The sequence below is a fragment of the Mchenga conophoros genome, linkage group LG8, assembly GCF_057382185.1.
Source record: "Mchenga conophoros isolate Kocher_MC1m ecotype Shallow Benthic linkage group LG8, M_conophoros_male_GT1.1, whole genome shotgun sequence".
Classification (NCBI taxonomy): Eukaryota; Metazoa; Chordata; class Actinopteri; order Cichliformes; family Cichlidae; genus Mchenga; species Mchenga conophoros.
The window spans coordinates 7,256,577-7,271,086 of NC_140533.1; the positions used below are offsets into that span (position 1 = coordinate 7,256,577).

Here is a 14,510-nt window from a genome sequence, read left to right on the forward strand (position 1 = left end):
CAACAGTGGCTCAGGTGCCTCCTTTATGCTCGAATGATTCATGGGTCAGTGCTGAGTGGCTTAACAGAGAAAAAAACAGCAAAAGAAAGTTTAAAAATGTTGTAAATTGCACGTAATTCCATGAAGTGATGTTTTATATTACAGCACATTAAAGAAATACTGCTACTAAAAGATTACAGATGCATTGGTGCAAGTTGAAATGTTTACTTTAAAGATGGCTTTTTGAACGTGTTCATAAGTAAGCAAGTATTAGAACAACTAATCTCTGCAAAGACTTGAATTCTGCACCATGTTCGTTAACTTAATCTTAATCACTTAAATTCTGAATTATTTTACAGAAGCCACAATTGTTTTTGTTAAACAACCTGCAGCCAATGGCATCCAACAGTCCAAATAATATATGCTGTAATTCTTACTCGTTTCTACAGATCTGTGTTTGGCCATCAACGCCACCATCACCCCTTCTCCCTTCACGGTGGCCTAGGAGGGAGAAAATATCACACTTGTGTTGTTTCCCAGCGATGTCACAACACAGCGTTACCTGTGGTTAAATGGACCTTTCTACCAGCGGGCACAGATCAACCAGAAGACAAACTCCTCATCGCCCGTGTCAATATGAGGAAGGAGCGTTTCTATGGCCAAAGATGAAGCTGACAGTGGTGAAACAGGGAAAGATCTTTGAGCTGGTTATCTTGAACGTGTCCGAGGGGGACCGGGGGCTCTACATGTGCCGGGTGCAGGAGTTTAAAAAGCATCAGGCTCGCTGGAAAGCTTCATCCAACTACACTGCTGCTACTGAGCTCAGAGGTGAGGGCTTGGTTTGCTATCTTGGAGCTTCCCTGTAGTTATAGTTACTGTTTGAGATTTGATAATTTATAAGTGATTTACAAACCACCATATTAGAATCGGATCCATTGACTGAGTCAATACATATGGAAGGTGAGTATCAGAAGGTGAGTAACAGCCAGGTGCTGCTAATCAAATCAAACTGATTATCAGTAAGAGTGAGAAGCAAAGTCTTTGCTTGTCTGGAGCATTCAGGTGTGCGTCAGAGATATCAGCAGTGATCTTACAGAAACAACTATCGCTGCTTCTCTACCTCGAAAGAGTTATAAAGTAATTTCCAAACAATTTGACATCCAGATCTACAGCGACAGCATTTAAGACCGCTGCCTGTCTTCCCAGAGGTGGATGTCCTGAGAAATTCCCGAGATCAGGCGATACGATGCTCAGAAAAACGATGAAAAACCATATACACTACAGGCCTCGGTTAGTGTTTTAAAAGTTAAACTTCATGACAGTGCAGTTCAGTTAAAAAGACTGAACAAGAATGTTTTGTTTGGAAGGATTTCCAGGAGAACGACTTTTCTCTGACATGGACGAATCATTCGTTTTGGTCATTTCATGGGACAGTATCAAAAATACTTAACAATAAACACTCTTAAATGCCAAACAGGCACATTTGGTTTGAATTCCACCATACAGGATTTGAGAAGATCCAGGGAGCCTTTAAATTTCATAAAGGTTGTGTTCGAGAAACATAAGAGTAGTCGATTTTTGATAAGCGGGTTTGTTTTTGAACTGTTCAGAGAATGTCACTGCTGCAACTGTGTCAAAGGCTCCAAAATAAAAGTTTAGATAAAAAAGATTTATTGACAAGCAAAACAGCATCTCTATATATTACATAAAGTCATCTTATGTACAAAATTAATTTGTATTGACTGAAAACACACAGTCCTCGTGCTGGAGCTGCATGTTCAGAGTCTTTGCAGTCATCCTTGTCAGCTCACGGTCACAGCACTTTATTCTATGCTTCTGCACTTTGGAAACAGCAGATGTGGAGTCAAATCAGGATTTGTTGTCTTTGCCTGCTTGGCTGGGGGGAGGATCCATCAGGTCCTTAAATCCCAGTTTCTCCAGAGGCTCCTTGGTCATCAGCTGACTGAAAACAAAAAATAAAACCAAGACGATTATACACGTTACCTTTGTCGATTCACTAGGTAACATTTTCATTGGCTTTCTTACTGGTCCATTCGGCACTCCAGGTAGTCTTTGGACTGCAGTCGGCACATGGAGTTGTCATAGTTGTTCTCTCTGAGACATTTCATGAACTTTTCTTTGAAGGCTTTGCACTCTCCTGGAAAAACAAAAGGACAAAATCAGGACTTGTGCATTTGTATGGTCATCTGTAACCCCCAGTAATAAAACTGTTTCTTCCGAGCCACACAACGCTAGTGCTTAAGGGGAACATTAAAGAATCAGGAGCCCACAGGTTGTCATCAACTTTCAGCCCCGATAAGGCGGCCCATCACGATCATCAGTCAGGATTTACAGAAGAAGCTGACATCCAGCACAAGTTATCGAGAACAATGGCCAACAACATAATGCACATATTTGATTTTTAATTGCCATTAAAAGTCTTTGAAAGTTATGACACGCTAATGAGGGTTCTTCTGTAGATCATACACGCAGAAAAAAAAAATCATGTTAATAAAAACAGAATCAGTGAAGTTTGTATGAAACACAACATTTGTGCTACTGCCAAAACTTTCTGTCCATGACTGTGTATCATGATACTTTTCTAGCTTTTTAAGTGAAGGGCTGCTGCCAACATATTGCTTGAAGGTTCTGTGCAGTTTATATAGAGCAGGACAGACATTTGTGTTTTCAAATGAAAGGGAAAAAAATCAAACAGCAGGTGAGGCGTTGTCCTACAAAGTTTCCTGTTGTTTGTGAGCGAGTTGTTTTACATACACTCATCATGCGCATGAATGGTCATTTTGAGCTTTTATAATTTCTTTAAAGTGCAACCAAGGTGCAACTTGCTAACGAACATTTAACCAAATAGTGCGGGTGTACATATATGAGCCTGTGTTGATTAAAGAAAATAATTTCAAACTTGTGCACCCAATTATAGTTTTGAAAACCATGAAAGATGTGTGGTGGTCAATCTTCATTTTCATTAAATGTCTCTTATTTTAATAAAGCAAACTGATCAGAAGTTTAATGTAGTTAAGAACATTTATAACTGGTATAAATATAACGCAGAGCAGCACATCATACATGTTTGTGTAAACGCTATTTTCATTACAGTCTGTCCTTCAGACCTTCTGTCCTAATAGCAATAGCATCAAGCATCGCTGTAAACGTCCATGTACCAATCCTGCTAAAAGGCAGCTGGCTTAGACAAAGGTCTATGAGTGCATTGCACTTATTTAAAACATTTCTAAATATTTATAGCATACACTGTCACAGTTATTATTAATTCTGTCGCTGTTGTGTCTGCGGTGAGGGGAACGAGAGTTATTTAACGGGGCAGACAGGCTCAGCTGGAGCTTACCGAAATGGTCCAGAGGGAACGAGCCTTTGTCCGGAGGCCGAGGTTTAAAAGTCTTCGACCCGAAATTCATAGCGGTAGACATTTTCTCTCAGTTCACAGAGGGCCGTCTCAAAATGTTTTGACATAAACAACAGCCTCTCCGTTTGACCCTGCTGTCGCGCAAGTATGACGTTTTATTTTGAGGGCTCGGCAGACAGACATTAGTAATCGATTGATGCTATCGTAAACTGTCCGCACTTTCGTGAAAGAATAAGAGCTGATATTAATTAAACCCATATATGGGTTTAATTTTGGTCTTAATAAATGTGTAACTTATTTTTTTCCGTGGCATTAACAACCAGTCTGCTAAAAATGACCATGTAATGCACAATAGCAAACGGATACTATAGGACTACAGGGGGAAAGCACAGTGATCAGAATTTCCCCTCATTACAAACAAATGACTTTGGATACTTTGCAAAATAAAGTTCTCATGAAAACTAAAAAACAGTTTCATAATTCAAAATAATATAACGGACTAAAAAAGAAACTCTAACTGTACACTGAATCTGATAGAACCGATTCATACTGTTCTCTTAGATACTGTAAGAAATTGAAAATCATAACTGCTGGTTGAAAATATTATTTAAAAATGATTTGATGCAACAACAAAAACGATTGCCTCAGGCAGCTGCCGACAGACGGTGATGAGGAACAGGAAGAGAAACTGTCACGGACGACCAAGCCCCTACATGGGATGACAGACAGAGGAACTGACTGACATTAGGAAATCCTACTGGTTAGAAGCCGACAGCGCAGAGGCTCCGATGATGGCAACACAAACACAGGCCCCAAGTGCCAGATCCATAGAAGTAAGCGTTTACCACAACCAACAGGACCCAAGCTGCAGACTGTGCAAGGCTGCCCCAGAGACTATCCAACACATGGCAGGCAACAGGATGTAAGATGCAAGCTGGGTCTGTGTGCAAGAACATCTGTGCTGCATATACCCTAAAAGTCCCCAAGTCCTGCTGGGAGACACCAACAAAGGTGGTTAAGAGAAACAGGCCAAATGCGCTGTGGTGTGAGTTGTGTTAAATGTGGTAATCGCAGCAGACAGCAACATCAGGAAGAAGGAGCAGGAGAAAATAGTAAATTACCAGCGGCTGAAGGAACATCTGGAACAGATGTGGAAGTCCAAAGCGATCCCAGTGGTAATCAGGGGTCTCCATCCAGGAGAGTGCAACCTCGGAAACAACCTGCAACCTTCCCTCAGATGGGAGATATATGTTAATATGTATTTATTAATAGTAGGCACACTTATTCACCTCTCCGTTTCTGCGTGTGCATTCAGAGCACGTTCATGTTATCAGTTTCATTTAAATGACATTTTTGCACGAGCGCAGGATCCGACTCCACTGGATTCTTTAAACGTGCAGCTTCACCTAGCTCACCGCTGGATGTCTCACTTTTCTAAGATATAAGGCTGAAGGGAAAGCAGGCAGACAGAGAGGAGGGGAGGAGGCGGCGATGGTAACGTGTGGGCTTGATTATTATGCAGCCAAAGAGCCTGGGTAATAGAGCTATCAGTGAGAGGCAGAAAGAGCTCTCGGCGCGGATCGCTCAGTTTCCTTTTCTCTCTCTGCTCTCTTATCCTCGGGCACAGCTCGGATCGGAGGTGGCAGGTGACCAGTCTGTCTGTCTGCTGGACCCCAGCGGCGGATGTTCTTGGGCACCTTCTTCCCACCGCGGTGAGGCTGGACGGATAAACTCACCATGGCGCTGGAAGCGGAGGGGAACAAGCTGCAGCTGCAGGACGTGCTGGCGAGACCGGGCAACGACAAGTGCGCGGACTGCGGCAATCCAGGTAAGGCAAACCTTCCCCCCTCCACCCCGTCCACCAGCCCCGTTACTGAAAACCCGGCGCCCGGTGGAGTCAGCGCATCCAGCTGCCGGTGCGCGTGTGCCTTTCGAGCCGCTGTACACCAGCAGGGGGTACATGAGCCAACTGGCACTTCAGAACCGCACAAGTCTGAGCGAGTCTGATGACAAAGGCCCGCAGATACCCGAGGACAAAGTAGACCAAAGTAGGCCTGACAGTGGACTCTGGACTTATAAGTCTGAGCCATAAACCAATTAAACTGTGTGAAGACATGCCAATTCTGCTCCTCACTCCGTGTGTGTGTGTGTGGTTTTGTGTTATTACAGTCTACACTGTCAGCAACCTCCATAAAGCTCAGTTATTACTTGTGTGTGAGTGGTTTTGCTTTACATGTTCCTGACTGTGTGTCCACCCTATTCCTGTGCAGCTATTTATGTTCATTTTTCACTGTCTTCATCCCCCCCCACCCAGATCCTCTCTTCATCATCCTTTCAGTACACCCCTCCTTCCTCGTTGCTCAAATGGCAGTAAACCAGTGAGTGGCCAGTCGAGGCTCCAGTACGGGCCGAACGCCCAGTGCTTGGAGCCGAGCCTGCCCGGGACGCCTGTTCCTTGGCCCCGGTTACGGCTCCTCTGAGGACTGGCTGTAGCAGAGCAGCATTGGTTTTTTTTTTTACATTTTAGTTATTTATTTATTTATTTGAGCCAAAGGCACTTTTGCAAAACAAGATAGCTTTGTCTGAGGGGTAGACACTTAAAGAGGGATTTCATTGTGATTGTAGCAAGGTGGAAAGGTTGTTATTTTTTGTGGTTGATGCAGCTTTTAATTAGCAGAAGCATTTTTCTTTTATTTTCCTTTTTTTATTATCAGCAACCTACATAACAACAGTTCAGCCTTTTGTCAGTTTATAACAGCTTTTACACAATGGTTAAAGTGAGATTTGGCAGGGCGGGGGGAACACTGAAATCCGGTGTAGTGGTGCAGCAGGGAACAACGACTCACCTCAAAATAACTCAGAGATTGATTTGTACCGTTAGCTCCAGTGGGCTTGTGTCTTAGCAGACAGCTTGACTCATAAACCATGACTACTTAATATTATCTCTATGTGTGTATGGATACCTCAGACTGCCCTCCACCTGGCCAATATCTATCTATCTATCTATCTATCTATCTATCTATCTATCTATCTATCCATCCATCCATCCATCCATCCATCCATCCATCCATCCATCCATCCATCCATCCATCCAATTCACGGTTGCAAAGGGGCTGGAGTCTATCCTAGCGACCACAGGAGGAGAGGCAGGGTACACCCAGGTTGCCAGCCTGACACAGGCCTAACACAGAGAGACAGACAATACATTCACACTCACATTCACACATCTCTGTAATTTAGAATCACCAATTAACCCAACCTTGAGTCCAAACCCATGACTTGATATAATATAAGTTTGCACATGGATACCTCAACCAACCCTCCACCAGCCCAAATAAAGTCAATTAAAATTAGCCACAGTGTTGCAGAGCCACATCCACAAGAAGAGGTTTTGGTACATATCCGCTGAAAGCTAACAAAGTGTGAAATTATCACTTGAAATTAAGTTTATGGTAGTTAGCAAGGCATCACTGTTATTTTCGTTATACTTTTCGTCAATGACCCTAGTTTTTTAACCTTAATTAGAGTTATAAAAATTGATTAGTATGAACAATAGGCTCAGTAGATATCTTACTAAGTAGTTTACAAATGAGTCCCATTGGTGTGCTGGGTTTAGTGGAAAATTGTGGATATTTGTGGCATTCAGAAGATGCATCCTAGCTGACCCCTGTGAGACCCCAGCCATACGTGAATGCTATTAAAACATATGGGATGGTTGTTCAGTAGAATAGAGTAGAAAAGAGAGTAGAATACTGATGGGCAGTAGTCATTAGCTTCATTGTTAATTAGTAAATGTTAGCATACTTGAGGAAAGAAAGTACTTTATAAGTGTTACTTATGCTGGAAGCCAATTCTCCAAGCTGAAATTAAAATGAAACCTGATCTGTTATGTGTCTAAAAGACATCCTTGTCAAGTATGCTGTCTTCTTTAAGATGATGAACATGGTAAAGGTTATAGACGGTTAGCATTAGCATTGTTTCTGTGAGCGTGTGGCTGTGCTAGCATAAGCATTTATTTGCAAACCTGTACAGACTCACAGGCCAGCTAGCATGACTACAAGCTGTTTGGGGAAAGCTGGCACAATGATTTACACTGATCAAGCGTTATTTGTCTCTTGGGATGTCGTTTTTGATGATTTGTTCACTGTTCTGCAACAGTTCACTATGCCTCAGGGAAAGATTGGCATTGAATGTTCCCGAGCTAAAACTGTTAAGCAGTTTTCCCTGGCAAGTACACCACTTTCACCTTTGCAATGATTGCACAATAGAATCTCGCCTCTGAAGAGCAGTTGATGTTCTGTTCTGTGTGGCAGTGCCAATTGTATCCAGGATGTAATACAACAGCTTAGGGGAAGGAGCTGGAAAATCTGATCCGCCAAGTCGTATACACTCGCTTTCCTCGAGGTGATGAAATTTCCTTCAGCATGCGTGCTATAGTTTAGTTGAATCCAACTGCTTTGTTTCCTAATTACTGTGCTTCTTTCATAAAATTTCACAAGAGTACAAGCAGCACAGATGAAACCCCCACCAGTACCACTTCCCCTGTTGGCAGGAACCAGGAATCCCCAGGCTAATAATTCACATCTCATCAAGATATGAATTTTTGATGCTGGTTTTGGTGGTTCAATTATGAGATGGTTTCAATATAGAGAAAAACAGACAAATCCGCTCAATAGACAAAAGAGAAAGGAAAAAAACATCATTGTGGCTGTTAAGTAGAATATAACAGATACCGTACAAAGAGGTAAGTACAAAATGGGAAATAGTTTTTTCATATTTAGTGAAGCAAACATTTGATTTTCCTTAAACGAGTGCCATCTATCCTTGTTCTGCTTATCCAGTTCTGGCTTGTGGGAGAACTGGATCCCAGGTATCGAAGGGCGAGAGGTGGGGTACACCCTGCACTCGTATATCCAATCTAAAACCTGGAAAGAATCCACACAAGCATGGTGAGAACAAGCTTGTTCGTTCAGGCCACAGGCTGATTTCGAACCCAGTAACCTTCTCCCTGTACTCAGAATTTTCTTACTCATTTTACACATCAGTCACTGACTAAGAAACAGAGCAACATTGCACACTTCCCAGGTAGAAACTTGTCATCGACAAGGTGGATCTGCCCTAAAGCAGCGGTGCCCAAACCCGGGCCACAGACCAGTACCAGTCTGTGAGTCATTTGGTACCAGGCCGCGAGAGTTGATGCTCGGGTGTGAAATCTATGGTTTTCTGGGTTTTCTATTTTTTTTAATCATTTTTATTGTTAACTCGGTTTCCCTGGGTCTTTTCCCATGTGTTATGAATCTTTTTTTTTTTTTTTTTAAATTTTTGTTGTATTTATCTGCAACACCTTAAAGGCCGGGCCGTGAAAATATTGTCGGACATAAACCGGTCCATGGTGCAAAAAAGGTTGGGGGCCGCTGCCCTAAAGGATGCTCTACTTTATCCCCCTCTTTTGCTTTAATAGGGCCACAGTTTACAAAATGAACAACATGCTGTGTTCAGTGAGAAATGAAACTAGCGATTGAGGCCATAAACTCATCAGAAGACTGTTTGGTCATTTCATAGATTGAGGGAACATAAGGGTCATTTTTCACAGGCCTATATAAAAAATGCACTTATTTTATCTCCCAGGAGATGCCGGCAGCATGTCCCTCAATTAATCTTGTATAATGGCCATTCCCAGATGTTGCAGTTCACACAGTTCTTCTCCTAGTTGACTTAGTGGGAGTACAGACATTTAAATTTGTTTGAAATCTGATTGCATTAATCACAGTGGTGCATTTGTTAAAGAGTCTGTATGCATAAATTTAAGACCAGACCAGAAACCAAGACAAGCGACTGTTAAGTGGGTGTGAGGGCTTTCAGCTAGTTTACAAGTAAACATTTACACTCTGAAAAGGTCTTCTCCAGAAATATATCGCTTTCTGCAATGACTCACACGATAATTCAAATGGGATTAGGAAATAAGAAAAGCATGCATTGTGCTAGACAAAATTATTTTGGAGTCTAGTCCACTCGCCGTTGTGTGGTTGTCTGGCTCTCGCCTTTTCTCGATTTCACACCTACAGCTAATTTAGAATCACAAATTAACCTTAAGCAGATCTTCGGTGTGTGGGAGGAAACCCGTGCAGAAGCACTCCAAACAGAAAGATCTTTCTTGGTGAAGAATGAAATATGTCAGAAAAAAGACAGTTTCTAGCTTTACTTTGCTATAAAGGTGACAGGTTAGCCTGCTTTTCCTGAAAGATGAGGTCCTCTATTTTCCCTGCTACGCGACATCGCATGAAATCCTTCTATTGTTCGTGAATTTGCAGACTTACAAAGTAAAACACATCGCAGCATCAGCAGTGACCTGCCTGTCCTTCCTCACCCGTGTCTTATCGTCCCATCTCAGATACAGCATTCATTAAGCAGGCAGAAAGCTTGCTGGAATTGGGCTGAAAACACGCATGGCTTGTGGATGTTTTTGTAATGCTTAGTCATTCTTACTTTGCCCTTCCTTACCTTTGCGTTTCTTCCCCTATCTTCACTCTGCTGGTGCGCTTTGATGAGACCGCTGAGAGGCTGAGCTGGGCGCTTGTACTGCGGGGTTTCTCTGTAGCTCAGCAGCACTGTGGTTCTGCCCTCTGCTGAGGACACACAAATGATTTTTTGCCTCCAGAGAGAAGCCTCAGCAATCCTTTTAGGTGTGCAGAAGGTGTTTATAGAACAGCAAATCAGCAGGTCCAAGATGAGATATAACGAGGTTTAGGTTCCTTTTGCAGTACCACTCATTGCTTTCTGGGGTTTTTTTAGGTTTGAAACGTCTGAAAGCGGCCGGCCTGGGTTCAAGTCCGAGTCAGAAATAAATAATAAATAATCAGAATACAAGTTGACACTCATCTAAGTCGAGTTTGCTATTGCAAACAGACTCACTGTAGACGGTTTGCTTTCAGCATAGACAAACAAACATAGATTGATCGTAACGTGTTGACCATCAGCACCACCACTCACAGTTGGTTGACGAATGCAAAAAAATGTGATGAAATGGGCAACCATCAATTTTTTTAAGTCACAAGGAGGTTACAGTCCCTATTTTACGCCAGTCAGTAATACAGTTTAGGATCACATGGACTTTAATTTTAAGGTGTTTTGAGCATTTTTTTATGATCTGACATCGGACGAAATCCTGAACAAATGTTTTTACGTCATCCTTTGCAGTCTGCTTTCTCAAGAGCAGCAGGAGGTTCTCCACTTCTAATGTACTCTCGCTACATGAAATTGTTTGATTTCAGCAAAGGTTGTCATTCGGTTAGAGTGTGCAGTAGGCTGGATGCATGAAGAGCACTTGCTTCAGGGTAATTCTCAGTTACCTGCTCTATTCACAGTTTGCTCAATAATACATTCTAACTTAGCTCTAAGCAGCAGGCAGGTTAAAGACTGTTACATCTCCATTCCAGCTCAAGTTCTGTGTTCTTGCTTACAGTTCTGCTGGGTAATACTGACAAAAAGCCTGAGAGAATATTTACAAAGTTCTCTTAACCATCTGTGCCAAGTATGGCCTGGAAGCCCCGAGGTCAAAATGGGAGACGTCCCCTAGGGTGGTCAAGAATAACCGAGCTAAGATCTTGTGGGACTTCCAGATAAAGTGGTGGTGGCTAACCAACCGGACATAGTTGTCGTAGACAAACAGAAGAAGACGACCGTAGTGATAGATGTAGTGATACCGAATGATGGCAACTTCAGGAAGAAGGAACATGAGAAGCTGGAGGAGTACTAAGGGCTGGGAGAAAAGCTTGAGAAGATGTGGAGGGTGAAGGTAACAGTGGTCCCAGTGGTAATCGGAGCACTCGGTGCAGTGACCTCCAAGCTAGGCGAGTGGCTCCGGCAGATCCCAGGAACAACATCGGAGATTTCTGTCTAGAAGAGCACAGTCCTAGGAACAGCTAAGATACTGCGCAGGACCCTCAAGCTCCTGGCCTCTGGTAGAGGACCCGAGCTTAATGGATAAAGACCGCCCACAGGGGCGAGAGGGGAATTTTTTAGATATATAAAATTGTATAATGCTTGACTTGTGTATATATAAGTCAAGCATCTGTTTAGCAACATGAAGCTCACTGTAAATATAGAATATAAACTTCTTTAATGTGGAATCAGGCACTAATGATAAAATGTATCAGTATCTTTAGACCTTTCTGTTTCTTAGGCTATGGTCTGTTTGCCTTGCTGTAGGCTCGATTGAGTAAAGTTACAGTCTTTTACTGTCATCCAGCAGGCAACCGACTGAAATAATACAGCATTCTAATAAATATGGCAGCACAAAGCCTTGATACATAATAAGAAGCAGTTTAAAATCAGTACAAAAATAGATGAGTAGATTGTTCTGGATTCTTCTGGAAATGAAATACACCTTTTTGAAATTGTCTGAACTGGTCTTTCTGGTGTTTAACATTAAGGTGTTATTGATTAGATCACCAAAGGAGAGCATGTTGAAAATGAACAAAACAGTGGGTGGTATATGAAATCAAACAGAGCATTTGATTCAAGGAAGTTGAGGTCAACCCACACTCTTAATTTTCCAAGACTCTAGTGACCTCATAACAACAAGCCCACGTAACACACACACACACACACACACACAAAAACATATACACATACAACTGCTTAGTGTACTTTTTTCAGACGTTTCATTGTCAAGGATTTCACCAAGTCTCCTTTTTAGGGAGTTTCAGGGAGACAGAACGCTAATTCCTCTTTATTGGAACTACACACCAGCCTTTAGGGATTCAGGACAAAAAAATTCCTTGAAGTATTTTATGTTCTAGAAAGCTGTTTGACCCAATGATTATGAGGTAACTGTAGAAATATTGTATTAACATGACAAAGTAACCTTTCAGGAAGGTGTGCTTGCATGAATTAGCCAACAAAGCTCAGCAGGATTGTTCTGAAACAAATATTTTGCTATTTATTTATTAGCTATACATTTAGCTATTCTACTAAATATAGGGGTTGACATAGTGACATCATCATTATCAAAATACTGAGCCACTTGTGTAAAGTGGCTCAGTATTAAACCCATGCTCCTTTTAAGCTATGATTTTGTATACTTGGGCCAATGAGCCCAAAATCAGCTTTAATTCTAAGATAAAGCGGTGTGGCCTAGTACTTCTATCTTTATACCTTATGTTATAGTAAGGTTATAACTAAAAGCTACATAGTTTGTTTGGTCCTTCCATAAAAATGTCTACTGTATGGGCATCAACCTTCACCCATTGGTTTTGGATTGCTGTGGGCAATGTTTGAAGGCGTCCAGTATATCTGTGAGATACCCCAAGAGTTCATTTTCTGTGCACCAATCATTACTGTTGATAGCTGGTAAAAGAGAAATTGCCCTCAGTTTTAGAACCAGTGGCATTTCAGCAAATGCATTTCCTCCTTTGTTTGTACTCGTGTACTCAGAATAGAAGTTGGGGGGGAGTGGAATTTACCAAGCATGTCCAAGTGACCTTAAAATGAAAGGAACACAGTGCAGTGATACTTGCTTCTAGAACAGACTTTAGCATTGGATAAGATCTATTAGTAAAAAAAAATGTCCTCAAGTTAAGAACATGAAAAGCAAAGAAAAGTAATGAGGTAGTAATCCATCAATAACAAAGATGGAGTATTTTTTGTGAAACAATTACTTTAAACAAACCCGTGTTTTGGACTTGAGAGTTAGCCCTCTATTTAAGTGAACCACGCTACACACAGTGACCACACTAGCCCACAGTGGCTCAAGGAAAATTATGATACTTACCCAACAGTCATAGCCTTAAAATCTATCCCCATGGCAGCAGGTAAGAAACACGAATCAATGATTTGGGAAGAGCAAATTCAATGGATTCAATGGGCAATATTTGTATTTGCAGAGACATTTCCTCTGGAACGTCTGTCTTTTTAAAATGAAAAACCCCTGAGAGAAATGAAAGCATGTTGTGGTGTCTGTTCTTGGGGGTTTTTTTTTAACCAATACACTGGGTCATAACCTCAGATGGCCCTACTTTCTAGCTATTAATCTCCAACACAATGCCACTTCTGACAGGCATGTGTATGAGACATACTGTACAAATGACTCTGCTGCAGATGCATGAAAGTGCTTGCAGATGCTCACAGTCACAGGCCGCCACTGTAAGAATATAAATGCCCCTCACCCATTCATTCATCCTCTGTCCAAAGCTCCGGTGTCTCCCTAAGAGGTGAGCCCAATAAGATCTCCTGCAAAGCTTTTTGTCTCCTCTCTCTGAACAGTTGCTCAGAGATGCAACACAGTACTGCTGCATTTAAAGAAAAAACCATGTCTCAAACAGCATATGCACTGTAAGGAAAAAAAAGTCACACTACATCAGGAATTTTCCACCTCCTGCTCACTACGACTGTGCATCTGTTGTTCACAGCTATCCTGTTGAGAAACATCACTCATGTACATGTAGAGGAAAAAGCCCTCTGCGTATGTGCATGTGTAGTTGTGTGTGTGTGTGTGGTTTTGTGTGTGTGTGTTGTTAGTCAGTCATGCGGCCACAGTAATCTCCCTGAGTGCCGCCTGTTTCTCTGTAAGGCCTGACTCAGACAGAGATGACCTCACCACCGAATGGCAGGTTGTATGTTTTCATGTCAGCAGGGGTTGGTTTGGTGTGAGTGTGTGTGTGTGCGTGTGTGTGTGTTTGTGTGGGTGCCTGTGAGTTTTTATATTGTTGTTGCGAAGACCTAAAAAGGAAGAGGTTTGATTCCCTTACATTAAAGCGCTGCTGCTTGAAGCTTCATTGCACTCCAGAATGATTAAAGGATGACTTGACGTTTATAAAAGCATCACCTGCTTGTCATGGGTTAAAAGAGATGAAATGGAGGAAGATTATCGCAGATGCCAGCTAGCGCTCTCGGGGGAACTCACATCATCCCTCTGTTTGCTTTTTCCAGTCCTCCAAACCCTCATCTCTGTTCTCCGTTTCCATCCAGATCTCTAAACCTTTCCGCTTCAGCCTTGAAACGACAGAGATGCAGAAATGGTGTTGGGTTTTGGGTTGGTTTTTTTTTGCCTCCTTCAACCTTTCGTTCCCCTGCCTCTCATATGATTCCCTTGAGTATTACACACTGCTGTCACTGTGTGTGCATGTGTGTGTGTCTGTGGTGCGCCACGCTG

General features: G+C 42.2%; 2 protein-coding genes across 3 annotated transcripts in view; one reads left to right on the forward strand and one right to left on the reverse strand.

The window, feature by feature from the left end:
- The first annotated feature begins 441 nt into the window (after window positions 1-441).
- The window catches only part of LOC146568030 (arf-GAP with dual PH domain-containing protein 1-like), a 41,100-nt gene continuing 27,031 nt past the window's right edge, over window positions 442-14,510 (forward strand). The window contains exons 1-2 of one of the 2 annotated variants that reach the window (XM_085283784.1): window positions 442-807; window positions 4,986-5,186. In XM_085283784.1, the coding sequence (XP_085139910.1) occupies window positions 5,096-5,186 (91 nt within the window). In that variant the 5' untranslated portion in view covers window positions 442-807; window positions 4,986-5,095. Of the gene's footprint in view, window positions 808-4,351; window positions 4,370-4,985; window positions 5,187-14,510 lie in introns of those variants that run through there. The other variant, XM_085283785.1, reaches the window with a different exon arrangement.
- cox19 (cytochrome c oxidase assembly factor COX19) lies at window positions 1,628-5,045 on the reverse strand. Its single transcript, XM_085283786.1, has 3 exons — window positions 3,341-5,045; window positions 2,026-2,137; window positions 1,628-1,942 (listed from the first exon to the last, which is right to left on the reverse strand). The coding sequence occupies exons 1-3, from the start codon at window positions 3,420-3,422 to the stop codon at window positions 1,849-1,851; spliced, it is 288 nt and encodes a 95-aa protein (XP_085139912.1). The 5' UTR covers window positions 3,423-5,045; the 3' UTR covers window positions 1,628-1,848.